The following is a 23939-nucleotide window of genomic DNA, read 5'->3' on the forward strand; positions in this document are numbered from 1 at the left end:
GCAGAGACTTTTGTAACTGTGTTACACAATGTCGTGCAAAAATAGTGGTAATAGCGGGGGGGGGGGGGAGTATTTTTCCACCAAAATGTATTATCTCATTAAAATGTAAATGTATTCAAATAAAGTTGGACAAACTGGAATGATATAAATTAAAGGCATACAATAAAAAGAAAACTAAAAACAAAAACAATAACAAAAAGAAGGAAGGGCAAACAGCACACTACAATGACCATGAAACTATAGATACACATACAGTCAAACATTCATAAAAAAACATTACTCCACACACCAAGGGCACATCAGAAGGCAAATTGTAAGAGTACAACCGGGGCTTTTCAATCCAATTAATCACATCCTTTATAAATCAGAGTAGATAGATCCTTGGGCAAGTATTCTATCAGCAACTGCCATATATTCATAAAGTTGTTTTCCCTCTCTTTAACCACTGAGTCACTGATGGAGGTTTTTCATGAATCCAATTGAACGAAATGCATTTTCTAGCCACACAGAGATGCTTATGAAGTAGCTTAGCTCTTCTAGGGTCTAGTACAGGGGTCTTCAACAGGGGGTCCGGGACCCGTAGTGGGTCCTCAGAGTTACTACAGGGGGGCCTCCAAATCATTGTGTGATAGAATTTTTTTTTTTTTACATTAACCACTTGAACCCCAGCATCCCTATTCTGGAGGAGAACTTTAGCCAAAAATAGCCGATCTACAAGCAGCGAGGCGTTGTGAGCTTGTAGATCAGCTATTATTGGCAAAGAGGTATCGTGTCTTTACAGATCTTAGACTTCATCATTTAACTCAATTATTTTGCCACACAAGACCAGAACCTGGAAATCTTGGGACATTCCCAGAAACCATTTTACCATGCCATATACATTTAGAAAAGTCACTTTCAATATTCCAAATTACCTTCTTGGTAAAGCTGGGGTAATGTATTATCTTTTATAATCAATTAAATCTGTTACACCCCTTGCTCAGTTATACCATTGCTCTGCCGAGAGAGAGAGAAACAGAAACAGAGACAGACAGAGAGAGAGACAGAGAGACAGACAGAGACAGACAGAGAGAGTAGAATGGAGAAGCTTAGAGTAGATGCATGTCTTGCAGCCACAGAGGATTTCCATGGACTCATAGCAACCCCAGACTGTGAATAGTCCATTTGGCACACATACTGTACAGTACAGTCACACACACACACACACACACACACACACACACACACACACACACACACACACACACACACACACACACACACACACACACACACACACACACACACACACCTCTCCCCATTTCACCTCTCCCTGATTATGTTCATGCCATGGAATTCCTCTCTTCCAGTGGGACACCAATGACAATGCTATAACCCAGCAACCGCTTCAAATAGCCTATAGTAGCAAATAGCCTATAGTAGCAAATAGCCTATAGTAACAAATAGCCTATAGTAACAAATAGCCTATAGTAACAAACGGGGAACATTGGGGCACTAGTCTGTATTTCAGCTGTTCTACAGATGAAGTCGTACAGTATTTATTCCACCTTGTAATGAAATGAGAAACATTTTTGCTTATTTGCTCCTGTGCTGCGCAGAATTACAAAATATATCGTTGCTGTCTGGCAGAAACCTCTTATCTCCATATTCTAACTTGTTGTGTTTTCTCATAAACTAACGGCCTATTTCGTCATGCAACAGCGTCACCCAAAAATAGCAAAAGTAACCTATCCACAAGCTCGAAACGCGGCGCGATCGAGCTTGTGGATAGGTTACTTTTGCTATTTTTTTATTTGAATCATGAAAAGTAGCCGTTTTGGACATATGAGGTTTCCACCCAACAGAGACGACATAAGGTATGTTAAACAACAATGACATAGACAGAATAGTCTATACTAGCATGCATGTTTGTTTGTCTCTAGATTCCAGGTCCTTATACTGTGTAGATAACCATCTAACATTTATTTGGGGGAATTTTCAGCTTTTTTATTATGCACAGTGTACAGTAGCATAATACACAACGGTTCGGTCAGTCGTGTGGACTTTGCATGTTCTCCCCGTGTTCTCCCAGTTAAAGACAAGCAGGTTATAATCCTGCCAGGGCCCTTGTCACCAAGGCACTTTTGCTACCGTGTAAATGGGTTAAAATGCACATTATTTATATTTTTAATTTGCTTTTGAAGTTTTTTTTTGTTTTTTTTTGTTATTGTTGTGCCTTTTGTTATATGGTGTTTTGTCTTATGTTTACGTATAGTGTATGTACTGGCAATATATATATATATATATGTATATATGCACAGTACATACATTTTACATTGCAAAGTATATGCATTACAAATATACTTGGAAAATAAATGAAACAAACGTACAGCAATGACAGGACAGCTAGAGCCGCATGAGGGGAGATGAGCAATACTAGTCCCCGACCCAGACTTGAACCAGTGATGTGATTATTTCGTCAGCGCTAAGCAATACTAAGCCCATAATAATCAATGAATTAACTATGAAATAAAAATGAAAATAACTCAGTACAAAGGTGAAACTTCTACTAAAGTACCTAAAAGTTCCCCCAAAGTCTGTATATTTGCTTATTATGGAGATGGAAAGGCCTATCGTTGGATGTGTCATTTTTTATTATGTGCTGGAAGCAATCTCACACAGGTTTCGCTTGACAGGACACGGATGAATGAATGCAAGGCAGGTGGCAGTGCAGGGTTACTAAACACACACACACACACACATGCACATCGTTGCTGTCGGGGCAGAAACCTTGTATCTGCCCGTGTTTGTTTTGTAATTTAATGCCCTACTTCGTTGTGCAAGAGCAACGCAAAAAAGCAGTGAAAAAAGCCAATCTACAAGCTTGCAGTGCGATGTGATCTGTACTGTATATCTGCTATTTTCGCTCCTTTTGAAACATTTGGAAAGTGAAAATCAGTGGTGTAAAAGTAACTAAGTACATTTACTCAAGTACTGTACTTAAGTACAATTTTGAGGTACTTTCACTTTACTGGAGTATTTCCAATTTTCAGTACTTTTACTTCTATTCCACTACATCTCAGAGGCAAATATTGTACATTTACTCCTCTACAATTATTTGAAAACTTTAGTTACTAGTTACTTTGCAGATCTAAATTATTATTTTATGAAACATACATTAACCGCTTTAGCCCTATTTCATACCTAGGCTATTTGAAAATAGCAGATCTACAAGCTCACAACGTGTCGCCTCGCGACGCGTTGTGAGCTTGTAGATCTGCTATTTTCAAACATTTTATTACTTTTACTTTTGGTACTTTAAGTACATTTTGATACCAATATGTTTGTACTTTTTACTCAAGTAAATTTTGAATTCAGGACTTTTACTCAAGTAACAGAGTACTTCTACATTGCAGTATTGATACTTTTACTTAAGTAAAACATTGGAGTACTTTTTCCACCACTGGTGAAAGTGAAAGTAGTTAAGTGTGTCTGTGCGTTTTATAAACACTGAACCACTGAAAAGTATTCAAAAGAGATTGTGACTAAATAACACCTACAGTACACTGGATCCATCGGAAACACAGGTTATTTTTTTTCTCCCCATTTCCTGAAAAGTCACAGTTTTGCACACATACACGGTTTCCCCCCGACAGTGATGACATACACCACACACCTGTGGGAGGAGAGGAGGGGGGATGGGGGGGGGCTAGATCCCTAACCTGTCAGCTGCAATAAAGCCGGTTTCCATGGCGATAGCGCGGGGTTGGCATGGTGATGGTGTCATTGACCTGGAGATTAAGAATGACAATGAGCCACGACTGTTTCCTCCTCCCGCCCCCCCCCCCCGCCCATCCTCCACCCAGCTCCTCTCAAACAGTCTCAGATTCCGTCATGTAAAACCACGCGGCTCTCGCCTCAAGGACGCATGTTGTTGCTGCACAGATCTCAGCCAAACAAATTCCAGTTTGACTTCTTTTGTTTGTTTTCTCTTCCCAGTGTGTGTGTGTGTGTGTGTGTGTGTGTGTGTTTGCCCAGGAAAAACGCAGAGAGTTCCACTGGGTGTAAGCAGCATTGCCAGCGTTTGCCAGAGAAATAAGCAACCGGGTTCTTTGAAAACAAGCCCAAAAGACGCAACTATAGGCCACTGAGCACTTTAAACCTATATGCAAGCTCAACTTTGAACCTGTATGCAAGCTCACAACGCGTCGCGATGCGACGCGTTGTGAACTTGTAGATCAGCTATTTTCTAAGGAATCTTGGAAAATAAATCTGGCTTTTTCTTTTTACAAATATGTCAAATATATATTAATGTAGGTGTCCTTGACATGAAAATCTTTGAGAACCACTCGTTTACACAACATTATGAAGGAAGCCCAAATAAGCAACTACACGTTTAGAAACAAACCCACAACTACCAATATTTACAAGCAACTTAACAGAAAAAACAAGCCCAAAGTCGCTTATAATAAGCAGACCTGGCAACACTGGGGTGTAAGAGGATAGTTTGCCATACAGTAGTGTCGGAGATCGGTTGCCTATATAACTGGTTCTCCCCTTCCCTCGATCCCCATGATGTAAGTGCAAGTGTTACACTGATAGCCTTGCTTGGCTGGTTGAAGGAGACTCCCCCCCCGCCCCCTCCCTGTCCTTCATTCTACCATGACCAAACATTTCTGTAACAGAATCCGTAATGTGTTTCCTATTGGGAAGGAACAGAAATTCTGTTCCTTCCCAATAGGAAACACATTACGGATCACTACTCCTTTATCTGCAATCCATTATTGTATGTGCTCACATGAAGGCCTTTTTTCTCCAGTGACTGATCCCCCTCCAAGGAATTCTACTTCCATTACATAATGGAGTTGTGGTTTGAAATGGTACGGCAAAACATTAAACGGTTGAAAAGGGCTTCAAAAATACCGGAGGGGGGCATTAACCACTGTAACCCTGGCATCCATAATTTGGGCATGTCACAATAGGTGAAAATGATCTATAAACAAATGTCAAAACATGTCAAAAGAACATTTCAACTACAGTGGAAAACTGGAAATCTACAAGCTCGTAGATCATATTATGAAGTGGTTAACCATCACATTTTTAGACAGAGTTTGACGGCTCGTCGATTCCCACTTTCTTCAGCTGAAACATCGATAATCTTTCCTCTTCTCAGGACCACATATTTGGGGCTCACTTCAGCCTCCTCTCGCAGTGTGCCAGCGCTTACGCAACCACCCTAAACTGCTTTGTGTGTGGGTTGCATAGATTGACTGACTGGGCGAGTGATTGATTTGTTGATTCATAGCCGGGGTCCAATATCTCAATCACCTTTCCCCGTCTCTCGCACCCTGAGTCATCAGACAAAGTGCACTTACGCCGAGTATAAAATCCCTTCCAGGGATGAAAAGTGCGGCGGGGAGGGCAGCGAGTGTGCGTGTATGTGTATGTGTGTGTATGTGTGTGTGGCTGAAACTGGAATTTGCAGTGTATGGAGACTATGTGATGGAAGTGACAGGAGGTTATCCGCAACACAGGAGAGCTGACTGGTAGAAGCATGTGCGTGTGTGTGTGTGTGTGTGTGTGTGTGTGTGTGTGTGTGTGTGTGTGTGTGTGTGTGTGTGTGTGCGTGTGTGTGTGCCTGCTTGCGCCTCTGTCTGTATGTGTGAGCAGAACTGAGTTCTTATGCTCTTTGCTCTGTTCATTTCGATGGAGAGTATCAATGACTCCTTAACCCAGTCTCTCTCTCTCTGTCACTCTCTCGCTGCACATGCACACACATGCACACACATGCACACATACACATGCAATGCCACTGCAAGGGCAGCTGACAGAGACTTTGTTGGCAACTCATCTCTCTCTCTCTCTCTCTCTCTCTCAATCTGTACTGACTGATGCCAACACAGCAACACTTTCACTTTCCATTTAGATTATTCTGTTTTCAACGCGTTTTTCAGTCCAAATGAGAAGCCAGTAGATTAGAGACGGTCAGCTTGCCCCAGGGACTCAGCCACATGCTCTCATGTGATTCTGATTGGATGTTGTTTAGTTCTCTTCTCCCATGACCCCCTGCTGTGAGCAACACACGGGAACAAGGGGTCCAACGTGGATCATCTCTGAAGTGTCATCGCCCTGGGCGAGGCAGCAGCATGGTGTTCCTCGCTTGGCGGGGTCTTATACAGTCATCTGGCATGTCCCCTCCCTCCCCCCATCATGGGAAAGCTGCATAAGTGTGTGTGTGTGTGGGGGAGAGTTACTATGCGTGACGAACGGATCAGCTGGCCTTCTTTCGTCGCAGGTTTCCGAGCGATGTTCTGCCCTCATTTCTCTCCCGCACACACACGTGCCTGATTGTGCACATCAAGGAGCAGCGCTGGTAATTGCCCCTGATGAGTTACGGCGCTGATGAATTGGCCGTCACTCAAAGGCACACATGTGTGCTGGAGCGGCTGGGAGGAAAGGAAGGATGATTTTTTTTTGCCCCGAGGCCATATTATACGCAATATGTAGCGGGAGATAATGGTCGGATGAAAAGGCTTCCAGTAGAATTGTGTCCATGCCTAATTACCAGGCCGACGTGATGAGTGTACTCACTGCTGACTGGATGAGATTACTGGAGAAGATTACAGATGGCTGGGGCTTTGATCAGTATGATAGCGATTGCAATGGCGATGATGATGATAATGATGACGAAGCGTGATGCCTGGTTCATACTTTGTCGCACGTCGAAAAAGCCGACCTACAAGCTCACAACGCGTCGCGGATGCGACACGTTGTGAGCTTGTAGGTCGGCTTTTTCCGGCACGCGACACGTCGTGCGGTGAATTGTAAATTAGGCTTAAGAATACGGAATCCTGGGGTGCAGCTGGCATAGCGGTTAAGCCGCATACCACATATAGGCTCTAACGCAGCCTGACAGCCAGTTGCGGGTTCACTCCCTGTCTCTCTCTCCCTGTTTCCTGTCTCACTCTCTACTGGGTACCACCAATAAAGGCAGAAAAAATAATACAGAATCCTGCCTGTTATCACTTTATGGCCACAATGGGTGATTAAAAAGCAACTTAGTAATGTCTTACATTCTGCCTCTTTCTCTCACCCCCTCTCTCTCTCTCTAGTGCTAAGACACTCTCACTCTACCTCCGCAGTGTTCCTTAGACATCAAAACATCTCTAGAGATGATAATAATCACTGTTCATTCTCCCCAGCTTTCTCTCACTTCCTTTATCTCTTCTAGTTGACTGCTTACAGTACCTCATCAGTCCTGCATCTAGGGGTGCAACGGTTAATCCAAGTAATAGATTACCAATAGAATTATCTAGTAATCGAAAAGCTATCAAATAGTGAAAAACAAGCTCTCAACATGATGTGTTGTAGCTTGTAAATCTGCTATCAGTGGTTAATTGAGTCATTTATATATTAATGTTCTTGATTATTCGAATAATTCATTGATAGAATAATAATAATAATGATAAATAAAATAATCGATACTAGTTGTAGCCTTACTTGCATCTACAAGTCTCTCAGGACCACAATGGAAACAAGGCTTTTCGTGTTATCCTTTTAGCATTATGGTATAACTGTAGCTCTGTACTTTTTGCGAACTGTTAACCCATCAAAACCCACCCTGGGCAAGACCTGGGATGTTGGTTGTCTAGGAAGTTGACAACCGGAAATGGTTGAATTTGGCGGAAGTACCGCCCAAGGAAATGACGTTGATGCTTTACAAATCTGTTAACATTCTCCGTGAATGAAACGAGTGTTGTGATTGGTCAAAAAATATCGTTTCCGGGGGAAACGGAAATCCTGTCCACTCAGGACTTCCTAGACACTCGCTGCTTTAGGTCGTGACCAGGCTCTTCTTTTCGCAGATGAGTGAGGCTGGGACCGAGGTTAATCAAAACCGGGAACGCATCTGTGTAACCACTTAAACCATTATTTTATACTTTGGCTATTCAAAAATAGCAGATATACAAGCTCATAGCGCTCATAACCGAGTGCCACGCTATGAGCTTGTAGATATGCTAAAAAAAAAAATATCGTGAACATTTGTGCAAATCTTTGAATATATATATTTGTAAAGCGAACATTTGTAACTCAAATCTTTGCTTCTGGGGGTCCCTGGAACGAAATATTTGAATATGGGGGTCGGCAGCCAAATACATATCATTTTGGGGATCTTTGACGTGAAAGAATGTGAGAACCACTGACAGTTTTTCAGAAACCTGTTAGGATTTAGAAGACATTTGTAGATGTGGATTGAATGGGTTAATAAAGTATTACCCCCCCCCCCCTCTCTCCCTTTAGGGCCTGGTGGGAGAGAAGTACGGCAGCATCCGCGTGCCAGGGGAGGTGGAGTCGGCCGAGTTTGAGATGATCCTGGACGCGGCGGTGGAGGCGGGCCTAGACACACACATCCTGGAGGAGTGGTACTGCAGGGATGAGAACTCTGTGCCGCCTGCGTACTACCTCAAACCCAAAGACCAGATGCTCAAGAACTACCAGAACTCCAACAACCAGGTCAGGCCTGATTCTACAAAATGCCTTCTGAAATCAGTAGTTCTTACACAAGCTCGCAGCGCGGCAAGTGATGCGCTGGGAGCTTGTATATCTGCTATTTTTGAACTCTTCAAATTGAATTTCAATTTTACCGACCCATAAGTGTCCATTTGGACCGCTGGTGGTCCCCGGACCCAACATTGAGAAACAGTGAAAATATTGCCCCCCGTCCCCGTCTCGCATCGACTAAAACAGAATAGTCCGACCTGAATATGAATGTTTATTGTTATGTTAGGGAAAAAAGCATGTCATTCTGGTCACGATTTATCCATCTTTTGGACCTCTGGGATCGAGACGGTCATTATTGCAATGTTTATCGTGCTAAAAAAGAAAGCCACCCAGGCAATCAGTCAAACTAAACATCTACTTAACGTCTTACTGTATTAATAGCACCCACTGCTCCTAATAATTACCATGGGTAAATGGGACAAATTTCACATTTGTGCAAATGTACAGTGACAAAACAAAAACCCAAAGTAGTGGGAACTAAATTATTATTATTATTATTATTATTATTATTATTATATGAAGGCTAAGTATACTCATTTAGTTGTGTTAGCTCTCTGTGGATTATATATGACATTTCCTAGAGAATGTCATTGTAAATCAACACATTTCATACACACATAGTACATACAAGGCAAACCAATGAAGGCAAACCGAAATGCTTTGGTTGCAGTTTGTGTGGAGCAGCTGGAGCTTTATCTCGTCAGTGACAGCTACAGTATTGTACCTGTAAACATTGCTGTCCTTGACTTTCACCTTCACACACAAATGCACTTGTAAACTATCCAGTAAAAGTCACTTATCCACAAGTCTGTCTGCACAGTTATCTTTCAAATGAAATTCCTTATGTCTAGCGAGAGCTTCGCTTTCTTTTCCTGTCAGAGTTTATGGAGCAAATAAAAGCAACCCCCCCCCCCACCCCCTGCTTTGTCCTAAAAGCTAAAAAAAAAACATGGTAGCCCTGCTGTGTGTTCCACTTGAGTTGCATGGGCAGCATGTCATTAGCTGTCAGAGACGTCTCCACACACAGCAAGCCCTTTTAACGCAGTCAATCCGGGAACGCAGCTCTGTCATTTTTAGATTTCTTGGGCTATTCAAAAATAGCAGATATACAAGCTCATAGTGCAGCTGTACTTGTCAAATATTTATATTTTTTAAAGCGAACATTTGTAACTCAAATCTTTGCTTCTGGGGGGTCCCTGGAACAAAACATTTTGAGATGGGGTTCCGCGGCCAATATACATATATAAATGTTTTCTAAATCCTACAGTATATCAGTGGTGCTCCAACTTTTCCATGTCAAGGACCCCCAAAATGACGTGTATTTGGCCACGGACCCCCATCTCAAAATATTTTGTTCCAGGGACCCCCAAGAAGCAAAGATTTGAGTTAAAAAAAAGTTTGCTTGAAAAAGAAAACATATATATATTCAAAGTTTTGCACACATTTTCACAATATTTTTTTTTATTTGCAGATCTACGAGCTCTTAGCGATTGAGCTTGTATATCTGCTATTTTTGAATAGCCAAAGAAATCTAAAGTGATATACAGATGCGTTCCCGGTCTAAATGGGTTAACACAGTATGCCAGAACAAGGCAGTCTGGTCTATTCAATCAGTAGAACTAGCTGCTTGCAGAACGGACAGGTTCCGCCTCTCTCCTCCAAACTGTATGATGACAGATGGTTGAATGAATTTACAAAACCAAGCTGCATTATTACCTTGTTTGATTAAGGCAACATTTTTATATTAATAATATAAAGAACAATGTACTATAATGTAATATAATGTAATATAATAAAATAATATCTGTTGCGTGGTAACCTCATACAGGTATGTCCAAAACTTCTCAGGCTTAAAATTCAAAAGCGTCAAAAGTAGCAGATCTACAAGCTAAAAAAAAGCGAATATGCTACTTTTGATACTTTTTTGTGACGCTGTAGTATGAAGTATAGGGCGTTCATTTAAGAAAAAACAACAATATTTCACTGTGGCAGAGTTAAATTGTACAGCGTTATATTATAGCCTTGTATCATGCACAGTAGCTGGTGATACAGTGCAGTTAAAAGCCAGGCTGTGCGTCTTGTCCTCCACAGATGGAGTCAAGCAGTGCGGCCAAGACCAAGAGCGACAAGGCCTGGAGGAACGTGTCGGAGGAGATCAAGAGGATCCTGCGTACGGCCGTGCTGCAGCTCCAAGAGAAAGGGACCATGCAGAGCCCTCAGGCCAAGAAATTCCTTTGCTCTGGTTAGTTCCATGGGGCTACACCACGCCGTTTTCTTCTTTTTTTTTACTCGCAGCACCTCTCAGATCCTTCCTTTTTATGTTGTTTGCCGTTCCATGTTCCTCTGGGCAGTTCACAAAGTTTCTTTCAAGGTTGTTTTTGAATTTTTCATTCGTTTCTTTTTTTTTCTTTCGTTTTGACTTTTTGCTTGCAATTTCTGTTTAGTTTTTGTTTGTTTTTAAAGCGGGTTTGCTAGTTTATTTTATTAAAACAATTATGAAAATAAACAAGCAATTATTTTTGTAGTTTGAGGCCATTAGGGTTTTCTTTAGCTTTTTTTACCCCTTTCTCTCCCCAATTTAGTAATTATGCCAATTAATTCCTCCCCACACACATTTTGTGTGTTGTCACTGCCAGTGAGGAGCGCCCACTGCAGATCTACAAGCTCACACCGTGTCGCATCGCAGCACATTGTGAGCTTGTAGACCTGCTATTTTTGAAGATGTTTTCTCTTTGATTGTTGTTAGTTTTAGTTAGTTTTGTAAACACACATTACCGTTTCAGTTATTGTTTTTTCACAAAATAATACGTTTTAGTTATTTTGTTAGCTTTGGTTAACTATAATAACACTGGTTGCTTTGTCATAGACACACGCATGCTTTGTTCTATTGGGTGGACAATTCTTCACTTTTCAATATCGTCAATTATTCCATCGTGATTTCACAGGATGCATTGCTACATGAATCATTTACACGCCTATTTATCATTCGGATTATTCAGAAATGCTGTGCAAATGGCAGAATGGTATCACAATGACATTAATTATGCAATTATAGCTTCATTTGAAGGCCTGTTTTCCCCTCCCTATTCATCATCACTCATTCTGTTTCATATCACTCTCATCATTATGCGGTAGAGCTATTGACAGATGAAAGCAGTTAATGAGCCTCCACATGGTGTATTATTGTATTTTGAGAATATTTACCAGGGTTAGAAAGAAAGAACACTAGAAAACTGCAAATTACTTTTCCTCAAAGTTGTCCATTTGAGCCTCGCTAGTGCTCGATCATCAAAGATGAAGAAAGTGTTGAAAAGTACTGGACAAAGTTTTAATTCTAAGCCTTTTTTTTTTCAAACTTTTCGTGAACCAAAAGAAATAAAGCACCATAATATAAATTTTCTCTTAAACCTTGGATGCTTGGGGCCCAAGCAGGCATGATTAAGACCCAAGGCACAGAAATTCCAAAACAAAAATTATCTAAAAAGAAACCTGCTTATGAATTATGCAAGAATTCTAAGGATTTCATTGTTTTATTATTCTTCAAAGAAAAAAGAAAATGGGGTCCCCCAGGGCTCTATACTCGATCCCATCCTTTTCCACCCTCTCCATCAAATCTCTTCACCTTAAATAGCCAACCTGTAAAGCTCACAACGTGACACATTGCAATCTTGAATGTTGACCCCAGAATAGGGACACCAGGGTAACTGAGTCTTGAACTTGAAACTGCTGTGATGAAAGCTCAGCAATGCCGGCTTATGTGATTTTATCAACCTTGTTTGCGCTTAAATTAGGCTCAAGAGGACTCTATCTAATTGCAGGCTAAAGACCCTCTAAATGTGTTTGCTGAACACTTTAAATCCTATGTCTATGTGAGAGATAGATTTGGAAGCAGTGCGTCATCGTCACCCTATCAAGCTGCTTACAGCAGTAGTTCTCAAACTTTTCCATCTAATTAATATGTACAGTATTTGGCCGCGGAAATCCCATCTGAAACATTTTTTCGTGCCAGGGACTCCCCCCCCCCCCCCCCCATACAAGATTTGTGTTGTTATAATGGTTGAAAAATATTCCAAATGAATAATGAAATGAAAAATTCTTTCAAGATCTTTTGAAAATTGTAGATCTACAAGCTTACAACGTGAAGCATTGGGAGCTTGCAGATCAGCTATTTTCAAATAGCTGATGTACTATAGGGTTAAAGTCAAATTGATTTCGATTAACTTGTTGAGAGCCACTCGGCTTACAGAACGAGAAGCTTGATTTTGTGTGAAATTTTAATGCGGTTTTCCATTTCTCGTTTACTCAGCCTTGGAAGACGAGCTCGACTTTGCCCTGGGCAAACAGACCCCTGCCTTCCTCAAGAAGTGCGTGTGCTACATCCGCAAGATCTCCAACTTCGACCGCTTCGCCAAGCTCCCCGAGATGGCCCGCTACATGGACATCGTGGTCGCCGCCGACCACGTCATGCGCAACCAGGAGGCCTACGAGCGCCTGCTGAAGGTGCGCGACGAGTTCATACCCACCATCGTGGCCACCTCCAACCTGCGCGTCTACTCCTCGGTCACGCACTGCGACATGAAGCTGGGCTACTCCCAGGTAGGGATTATGGGACTATAATTGTTATTATCTTTTATCGTGATAAAAAAAAACGCTCACAATAATCGTATCGCCGAGATTTTAATTCATCGTGAAATTGACACTGGGATCGGAAGCATGTAGATCGGCTATTTTGGGCAAATGTTCCACCCCAGACTATGGATGCTGGGGTTCAAGTGGTTAACAAAAGTGGCATTTTAAGAGTTTTAAAGGACGACTTCACCATTTTCAACCTATCTTTATATAATAGATCCTCACTAATGCTCCTGATAAAATGTTGTCATTTTTTTCTACTCAGTCTGTGTCTCATAGGAGCGCTGTGGACACTTCAGAAACCCGTCTACCAGTGACATCATCGTTAGGACGTTTTTGTTTTTATTAACGCGAGAACAATGGCTTCCATTATAGCATGCTAACTTTCCAGGAATAGAAAGCCTGTAGTTTCTATTCGCTTGGATTCCCCATCGATGATGTCACTGGTAGACGGGTTTCTGAACTGTACAAAGCCCTCCTCTGAGACACAGACTGAGTAGACAAAAATGGTGCCATATTATCATGAGCATTAGTGAGGACCAATTATATGAAGACAGGTTGAAAATGGGTGAAGTCGTCCTTTAAGCATATTTTGATTATCGCGATACTATCGTAAATCGCAATTATTTTGGTCACAATAATCGTGACATGAAATCTTCATATCGTCCCATCCCTCTACTCCCAGGAGGTGGAGAGCCACTACGTAGAGGGCCTGTGCAAGCAGTTCTACGAGGACATGGTGGACATCATCCAGGCCACCGTGCAGCAGAACTTCGACACGGAGACGGACCCGCTGTACGACGAGGTCGTACAGCACCTGTCGCTGTGCAAGACGTTCGCCGCCTTCTACGAGTACAAGAGCGAGACGCTGGACTACATCCAGGAGTACCTGCTGCCGTCCAAGGGGAGCCGGATGAACCCCCTGGTGGTGTACGGGGGTCCCTGCACCGGGAAGACGCTGCTGCTGGCCGAAGTTGCCAAACAGGTGATTATTTGCAGATATGCTTTATAGCAGGGAGAAGGTGTTAGTTGGACACGGTGGAGCCTTGATCGGGTTGGTGTACAAGGCCGCGCTTGTACTTTACATTTATGCGTGTGTGTGTGTGTGTGTGTGTGTGTGTGTGTGTGTGTGTGTGTGTGTGTGTGTGTGTGTGTGTGTGTGTGTGTGTGTGTGTGTGTGTGTTTTTGGTTTTTATGATCCCACACCACCTGCTCTTGCTCTCTCTCTCCCTCTTTGTCTCTCTTTCTTTTTCTCCGTCTCTAACCATCAAATGCCCAAATGTCCATCTGTACGTTTGCCAAGTTAGTCCACCTCCACGTCCTCATTAAGTTCAAGCGAGCCCAAGGCAGTCTGCATACCAAAGTAGATCTGTCTGTCTGTCTGTCTGTCTGTCTGTGTGTCTGTCTGTCTGTCTGTCTGTCTGGAGGTAATCTTGCAAACTGCTGGACCGATCAGCACCGGACTCTGTATGCACACTGCTAGGCCACAGAACTTCAGAAGTACGCCTTCACTAAATCTTTTCACATAATCTTTGTTGTCGGGCAATATCTCCATATTTTAACTTTTTGTGTTTTTCCGTAAATCAACGCCCATACTACAGCGTCACACAAAAGCATCTAAAGTAGCAGATCCACAAGCGTTTTGAGCTTGTAGATCTGCTACTTTTGAATATGAATCCTGAAAAGTGGCAGTTTTGGACATATGAGGTTCTTTCCACCCACAGAGACGATACATTTTAATGCCTTTCCAACAAATCTTAGCATTCTTTATTCTACTATGAATAACATAATATAATATAAGTATGATGATTATAGCCTCAGGGAAGAAGACCAACAGAAGGAGAGCAAAGAGCTGTTGTGAGTGTGACGACTGTTAGCACTCCATGCACAAACCTGTGTAATCAGTTTATTGCACAGCTAGGCTATTCATGATGGCTGCCATCCTCATCAGCTGTTAAGCACTTGAACCCCAGCATCCATATCCTGGGAGGAACATTACCTACAGATAGCAGATCTACAAGCTCACAACCTGTTGTGTTGCGACACATTGTGTAGATCGACTATTTTTAGCAAAGAGATTTGGTGTAGTACAGAGACAACTCAGGTCCAGTTTACTACAGTAAGTCTAGACTATGGTTTAAGTGGTTAATTACAGACAGCCAGGATAGGGCTTTTGGTAATACTTTACTTAAAGGTTCGGGTCTATAATGCATCATTATTCACATTTATAATGCATTATAATGCGCTTATAAGGCATTATAACACTTGTTATGCTGGGCATAATGCATTATAAGCTGAGTGGAACAGCAACTAACTTAGTTAGTTATAAAAATGTCTTTGTTATAAGTTGTTGTGCATAATTATAAACATTCATAACAAGTGTTATAATGCCTTATAAGTGCATTATAATGCTTTATAAATGTGATTATAAGGCATTATAGACCCAACCTTAATATAAAGTCTTACCGGGCTGTTCAGGCACATGTGCCTGATTTCTTGATTTCCTGCGAGCCTTGAGTGGAATCACAATGATTCACTCAAGGCTCGCTTGGAGTGCGGTTAGCAAGCCAATGATATTGCGTGACCTCAAACTCCCCGATTCAGAGCTTGTAGAAATTGTTGACCTTTTTCAGGAGCCAAAAGCATCATTTTAAATAAAGTGCACAGAGAATATTGGCAACCACTCATGACTTCTGGGGAGTATATTTGATTTGTAAATTGGATAGTAGTTTAAATGTCTCAATGGATAAGATCATGGCCAGATCCCATGTCTATGGGTCCCTGAGCCTGAGACCACTTTATGGCCCCCCCCCCCCAAACACATTCCGGCGCTACAGCCAGAGCCAACCTACGCAGTGCACGCTCATCGAAAAAACACTGATAATTTGAAATGGCCCAATACATTATAAATTCATTAGTTAAAGACGGGGTGCCGTGATTTTCAGTGATTTTTTCCCCCCCTAAAACATAATCATCAGGTATTATGGTTATACTAGGAGGAAGATTTTTTTCAAAAAAGTGTACAGAAATTGTTAAAATTATGTTTTTATGTGGACACGCCTCCAGTTCATTAAGTATACCTGGTTCTCACCTTAGCACCTCCTCCACCACCTTAGCACCACCCACCTGTCCTAGTCCCTCTGATTCTGATTCTGATTCTGATTCTGATTCTGTCCCTCCTCCTCCTCAAGCCAACACCTGTTGTGTTATGATAATGAGGGGGAGGGTATGTTTTTACTATGTCACTAAAGCGCTGTTTTTCTATTGGCACGTTTGACCCTCAAGGTTTCAGCCTCCAGGTAGAAACTCAAAATAGTCAGAGAAGACATAAAACACCATAAAAACAGAGGAGGGTGGTTCAATATCCCCCACACACACTTAACACTTTCACTTTCATTTTAAAAAGTGTAAAAAAATTGCCGATCTGCAAGCTCACAACGCGTTGCATCGCGACACTTTGTGAGTTCGCAGATCTGCTATTTTTGCTACTGTTTTTGTGACACTGCAGTATGATGTAAGTAGGGCATTCATTTACAGAAAAACATAAAACGCTGAAATATGGATATACAAGGTTTCTGCCCGACAGTGACGAAATGCAACTAGAAAGGCGCGCTCATTGGAGCACAAATCTCCGCCAGGAGGCACGGCCCTACCTCCCTCCATCGTTGTGTCTGTGTGGTGCATGTGATTACATCGTTTTGGCGTTGTGCACGTGTATGAAAAGGCACAGGGCAATGGGGGGGGAAGGCTATAATAATGACTAATGTTTGTACAGGGGCGGACAGGAAGGACAAATTAGGGTGGGAATGTAAATGACAGCGGCCCACCATATCTGTCCAAATGGACATAAAAATAATAAAGTAGTTAGCAGGCAGCCGAAGGGTGGCAACCAGCTGATCAGTCAGTCTATGAAATCCAGTGAAATTGTGGATGCCCCGGTGCAAGTCGTGGGTTGCAGCTGTCAATACCTGAGGAAGGCCCGTGTAGAAATAACATTCATACTATATACGGTTCAACTTTTGGCATTGGAGGGGTGTTCTATAGAGGCCCCTCAACATGTGATTACATTCTGGGGATGACTGGTCTGGCTCATGACAGGGCATTTTGGTTAAAGGTCCTATGACAAAGAATTCTTATTATTTAATTTTTTTTAATTGAATTACATTTTTGGAAATATAGGCCAAAAGGTGAAGTGGACTGTAAACATTTTCAGGGATTGAGTTGTGTGCATGATGTAATGCTGATGGGTATAGTAGTGTGTGAGATTAGCCGCGGACACACAGACAGACAAGGCAAACACACACAGCGGCAAATGCAACAAGATCTCCAGTCCCGGCTTTCAGCCTGGCAGAGATAATGAAATAATATGTGTTCTAACATGATCTGTCACTCGCTCTGTCTCTGACTCTGACTCTGACTCTCTCTCTCTCGCTCTATCTAGTTCTCTCCCCCTCCTTCTTTTACTCACAAACACACTCGCAGTTAAAATAGCCAAACAGAGAGCAAGATTCATCAAGGCTGACCTAAAAATGTCAAATAGCATTTAACACCTCCCAAACTCTCAGCAGGGGGCCACCATGAATTCATGAATTAAATTACAAATGTAATGACGCCAGAAGAAATATGAATTTATCCTCATTCATGAATTATTTTACATGATAGGAGAGATATTAATATAAACATTGAAATGTAAATATTAATACCACTGAGAATGTTAAATTGACTGATTACCAAGTTTCATTCATTAGTCATTGGTTTATCTTAAGAATTTTAGACTTCTTGTTTGATGAGTAGGCTATCGCATATCATCTCTTTTTTCTCTCTACAGATTTGATTCAGTGTATTTATAGAGAATCATTTGAAGTATAATCTAAGAACACTCATGATACATGTTGTGTTGACACTGATTGTAACCAAACCACCTCTCTACATTGTGTTTTCCAGGCCTACGCGTGGCTCCAGAAAGAGACGGGCCCGGAGACGGATCCAGTGGTCATTGTCCGTTTCATCGGCTCCACCCAGCACTCCGGTGACCTTCGCACCCTCTTGCAGAGCATCTGCGAACAGATCGCCATCAACTACCGCTGCCTAATCCACTTCCTGCCTAACAAGATCGAGGAGATGAGGGAGCTCCTGATCAACCTGCTCGGGGAGTCGACTTTCCACAGGCCCCTCGTCATCGTCCTCGACTCCCTGGAGCAGCTCACAGAGGCGGACGAAGCCCGCAAGCTGTGGTGGCTCCCTGGTCACCTGCCTCGGACAGTGCGCATCGTGGTCTCGACCCTGCCCAATAAACACGGAATCCTCCAGAAACTTAGAAACCTCATCCACGACGAGGGACGCTACGTGGAACTGATACAGAGGGACCGCAAGGTCTGCAGTCAGACTCTCAAGCAGCAGCTGCTGAGCGTGAAAAGGAAAGTCACTTCAGGACAGCAGATCTACGTCAACGAGGCACTGGCCAAATGTACGCTGCCCATGTTCATCAACCTGATCTACAGAGAGGTGGTGCACTGGAGGTCCCACAAGGACGTAGACGACAGGTCCCTGTGCTCCACCGTGCACGAAAGCATCGAGCAGCTCTTCTACTCGGTGGAAAATAAGCTGGGCCAAAGATTTGTCGTCAGGGCACTGGGCTACGTCACCATGGCCAAGGCCGGCTTGACAGAAGTAGAGCTGGAGGACATTCTGTCCCTGGATAACATTGTTCTCGGTGATGTCATTGTGGCCTCGTACCTCAAAACCCCGTTGAGGATCTCTTATGACTTGGTTGCCAGGCTTAAAGAGGAGCTGGAGGGTTATCTCGTGGAGCGGCAGGTCCATAATATCACCTTGATGGTCTGGGCCAACAGACACCTGCACCTCATTGCCCAGAAGTTGTATCTCAGCAATGAGGAGGATGTCCACCAGATGCACAGCCTCCTAGCCGAGTACTTTCTTGGCGCGTGGTCAGGAGGCAGGAAGAAGATCTTTACCTACGACAACAACCACTTCACTTCCCTCAACATATCCCATCATAAAAACCCCCACCACCAGCAGTCCCACGAAAAAACCTCCTCTGACAAGTACTCCTATGACAGGCAAACTCCCGAGCAGCCCTGGGTGTTCCAATGCAACCTCCTGGAGCCTGACATTTTCTTTGTCAACCACAGGAAGATGACAGAGCTGGTGTACCATCTGACGAGGAGTGGCCGCACCGATGACCTCATGTTCGGGGTCATCATGAACTTTAGCTGGCTCTATACTATGATCAAGATTGGGCAGTTTGACAAGGCCCTGGCGGACATTGACCTAGCCTACAGCTATTCCCAAGAAAAGGAGCTGAAGTTTCTGGCCACTACTCTTCGTAGCATCAAGATGAAAGTGATGAAGAACCCAGCATCATTGTCAGCAGAACTGCAGCAGAGGTTGCTGCCGGTTGTCACCTCCCTCCCCAAGCTCAGGCACCTCCTTCTGGAGTGTGACAAGGACGGCCCAAAGTACTGCTCTATCGTGCCTCTCCACTCCTCCATGGACGTCACCTACAGTCCAGAAAGGCTTCCTCTCTGCTCAAGCTATATGCAGATTGTGGAGATCCTGCCGACTCTCGCCCCAAACATCGTCATTGTAGCCCTAGAAGATGGATCTGTCAGCACCTGGGACGTAGAGGCCAGACAACTCCAAAGACAGATTGACACAGCCAGGTCTGTTGTGCTGGGCATTAGGCTAACTACTGATGAGAAGTATCTGGTAGTAGCCACGACCAAAAACACACTGCTCATCTATGATAACCACAAGTCCTGCTTGCTGTCTGAGGTTGAAATCAAGGGGTCCAAGCATGGTAGCATCGCCGGAGGGGTGGCATTCATCAATGGTTTTACCTTGTCCAGTCACCATGCTTTGGCTTGGCTTGAGGCCAGCAAAGACGTCAATGTCATCGATCTCCTCTACGGTTGGCCTCTCTACCAGTTCCACTGCTGGTATGAGGTGACTTGTGTGCAATGCTCTCCTGATGGAATGTACGCATTTTGTGGCCAGTACCTCAACACTGCTTCCATCTTTCATCTAGGAAATGGGGATAAGTTGGCCACAGTGACATCTGAGTTTTCCGGGGGCTTCGTCAAGTCCATCCTCGTCCTTGACACCATTCTCCAAATGGTGATGGTTGATAATGAAGGCAGTTTGTCAGTTTGGAACACCAAAGAGATCACCAACCCAAAGCTGATGGAGGATTACGATTGTCGAGGTGATGACAGCGAAGTGGTGGGTATTGAGTTATCCGAAGACCAACGCTCCATCCTCATTTGCAAGGCCACTAGCATTGAGGTCCTGGACACCAAAGTGTGGAAGATGGTGGAGAAATTTAAAGCCAAACGCGCTGAGCGATTTGTGGCTGCTGTCCTCTCCAAGAATGGACAAAGCATTGTGGCGTCCATGGAGAACACCTCCTCCATTTTTGTCTGGCGGAGGGACAGCGGACAGTGCATGGCCAGCCTGATTGAGATCTCAGGGGCTATTGTCAAACTCATCAAGTCCACCCACCACAATCTGCTCCTGTCTGTGGCCAGCAGTGGAGTGCTGTCTGTATGGGACATTGATATCATCACTGCCATGTCCAACATCGATAAAACAGGCAAGAAGATCCAGACCTTGCTGTTGTCTGGCCGAGAGGACTATGTCTTCACAATGGATGGTTCAGAGTCTATCCACAAGTGGAACTTCAGCACTGGCTTTATCGAGACCATCTTCAAACACGAGGGCTTGGTGGAGAATTGTGTCCTTACCTCCTCCGGGGATCTCATGGTAACGTCGGATGACAAGTGCAGTCAGTACATATGGCAGACAAGCACTGGGGAAAATATCTTCCGCATCAACGGCCAGAAAATATCACAGCTCCTGATGACACACAATGATCAGTTTGTAGTGTCCCTCTGTGAGCAGAATGCCTCTAGAGTCTGGAGGCTTAATACTGGGCACAAAGTGTGCAACATTCTGGTCACCCTGCAGAATGCCCTGATCACCACCGCAAACACCTTCCTTGTTGGAGTCTCCAAAAACAAACTCCTCGCTGTTAGCCTGTGGTCAGGCAGCGTGTCCAAGAAGTTTGTTTGCGATGATGGCATTAGCATTGTCAGCTTTAAACTCATTCCTGACTGCCCCGACTGTGCAGTGTTCATCACGTCCACGGAGACGGTCTTCATCTGGAGTGTGGCAGACGAGTCTGTCTGTAGGCGAGTCCAGCTGCCAGCCAACTTCCTCAAAAACCTAGATGACTTCCAGATCTCGCCCAATGGGAAGCTAGGAATCGTCTCGAAGGGTGATGAAAACATTAACGTCCTGGACCTTCACAGTGGGAAGCTAAGGCTTGTCCATGCCGCTGGTATAATTTGGCGGCAGAAATTGTCAAGGGATGGCCGTTACCTGGTGTACATCTGCTTCAGGAGCTGTGATGAAGATGACGAGGCTGGCGTCGTGTCCAATCTGATTGTGATGCGCCTGGCAGACGGGAAGAGCATCGGCACATGCTCACTCTACAAGACCCCCACGTTCCTCTGCCTTTGCCAGCGAGCACTGAACATCATCATCGGCTTTGAAGACGGCAGCATTGGCACGTACACCGTGGTGGACCGCGTGGACGCTGCCCTCAAGATTAAGATTGCCACCTCAAATAGTCGACAGATTGTCAACAACGCCTCACAGAAGGTACGGCCCAAGTGCGGAAACCATTCCTTTAAGTCCATCGCCGACTGCGTGTGGAGGGAGTCGACCGAAGTCTTCTCAAGGGATAGCCCAATCAACGTCTCTGATTCTGGAGAAGCGGAGACCACCACCCCGACGAAAAAGAGCGAACTGCTGCAATGAAACTGGGTGACGTGGATGGAATAGTGGGGGGATAAGCATGGGGCAGTTGATTCGTGTTTACAGCCACCTGATTCAGCTGCAGACGTCAGCCCGTCTGAGTCGTTTATGGGCCGACCACTATAACGCTGCACTCAAGTCATGTATTACTTACTTCCAACATATTGTTTCTGTATTACACAGGGAGACTGTTATACAACAGACTAGTTTTTTATCCTTGAAGACAAAAAAAAAGTGGGAGATACATTGTATTAGTTTGCCATTATGTGTCCTTCTGCATTTGAAGAACGGTTATTATTCAAGTGTCTATGTTGAACATTTCCAAAGCCATTCCAGTGAGCTTAACCACTCTTCCTTGTAGATTATATTTATTTACATTGTGCGCATCAAGCCATATTGTTATTATTTAAAAAGAAAAAAAGTTTTTTTTGTGTTTGTTTGTGTTACATCAATTCTGGTACTGTACAAAAAGGAAGAACTATGAATATGTGTACATATCTTTTTGGCTGCTGCAATTTGTGCAACTCCTTAAAAATGTTTCCGTTGTGCTTAATGCAATCAAAATGAGTGCCTGGAATTTAAAATGTTCTTTAATGTGCAGATTACAAGATTTATGAAGATGCAGGGAATTTGTAAAAACACAATAATACGTATAGTTACACAATACTTGCATTCATGTCAAAATCTTAACGATCAACGTATGGAAGGCCAGTCAAAAACATGAGCAACAAATGACATTGTTCATTGTTACTTTACACTTAGTTGGAAAAAATAATTTATATTATTGAACTGTTTGAAATCACTTGATGTGAATTTATCCGCAGTTCCATGAATTTCTGTCATGTTTTGTGGGGATTTTGGGAAGTGCCACTATGGAGCATACAGTGTAGCATATTATCATTATACGCATTCACGCCTTAAACAGTGTTGTCGCTTTAGGTTCAGTGGAGTTGAATTTGTTCTATTAGATGTTACAATAGAAAGGACATGGTGATTAGTCCATTGTTCCATTTGAAACAACTTGGCCATGTGGGTATATATAGCAGTTTAAACTGTAAGTGGAAGCACTTTATGAGTGATTATGTGAGAAAGATTCCTTCATATAAAGCATAAACAAATTGCTATACTTGTTTTAATCGTTATAGCGCATACGCTTAACATGGGTGTTGTTTTTAGCCTATGGATACACACAGGAACTCCAGGTGCATGCTGCGGTACAGCTCATTCACTGGCAATTGCAACCAGACGGTCTCGTTTGTCTATTAGCATTACAAAGTTACAGTCTATTGGCAGCTGAGGCATGGTTGACATGGCAGGCCAGCACCATGAACAGGCCAACAAAAACACAAATTAGATGCTTAGCTGTGGTTCACTTACAATCTAAAAAAATACGTGGGTTGGTTGGGCACTTTATGTGCAAGTGACAATATTGTATAGTACCTTTCTATTGTATCTTTTGGTTTATTTGTGCTTAGCCCTGCCTCTCTGTGTGTATCTATGGTTAACCTTCAACTCCCAGTTGAACTGTCAATTTCTAAGTTGTGATTGGACAAATCAATAATCATTGGTGAGGGATGATAGAAATACCCACACACTTACAGTACACACATTCTCTTCTATGTATACTTTTTAAGGGCTACTCTTGTCTACTTGTATGTTTACTTTGTTTTTTTAGCTGTTTGAGATGATGGCCCTCGGATAATTTCAGACCAATAGCTGTACTAAAGCTTTAAATTGTTTCATTGTCCCCCGACTTAAAGCGTATCCCCATATTGAGAAATATCCCTACCATGTAATTGCCAAAGTTCCAATCTTAGTTTGGTGTTTTAATTTGTTGAACATTGATTTGGGTTTTTTGGCTTGTACTGTAATGACATTGTTACCAAATTTCTTCAGTGTTATACCGTGATTATGTTTTAACATGATAGAGA

The 23939-nt window shown here is 43.1% G+C and overlaps 1 protein-coding gene across 1 annotated transcript in view; it reads left to right on the top strand.

The window, feature by feature from the left end:
• Positions 1-22011, top strand: part of nwd2 (NACHT and WD repeat domain containing 2) — a gene marked incomplete at its 3' end in the record, with an annotated part of 72540 nt that extends 50529 nt beyond the window's left edge. The window contains exons 4-8 of the mRNA XM_080451449.1: positions 8281-8484; positions 10633-10783; positions 12848-13137; positions 13856-14155; positions 18115-22011. Of these exons, the coding sequence (XP_080307575.1) occupies positions 8281-8484; positions 10633-10783; positions 12848-13137; positions 13856-14155; positions 18115-22011 (4842 nt within the window). The remainder of the gene's footprint in view (positions 1-8280; positions 8485-10632; positions 10784-12847; positions 13138-13855; positions 14156-18114) is intronic.
• Between the last annotated feature and the right edge of the window lie 1928 nt (positions 22012-23939).

This window comes from Gymnoscopelus braueri (genome assembly GCF_963280865.1).
Source record: "Gymnoscopelus braueri genome assembly, chromosome: 15".
Taxonomy (NCBI): domain Eukaryota; kingdom Metazoa; phylum Chordata; class Actinopteri; order Myctophiformes; family Myctophidae; genus Gymnoscopelus; species Gymnoscopelus braueri.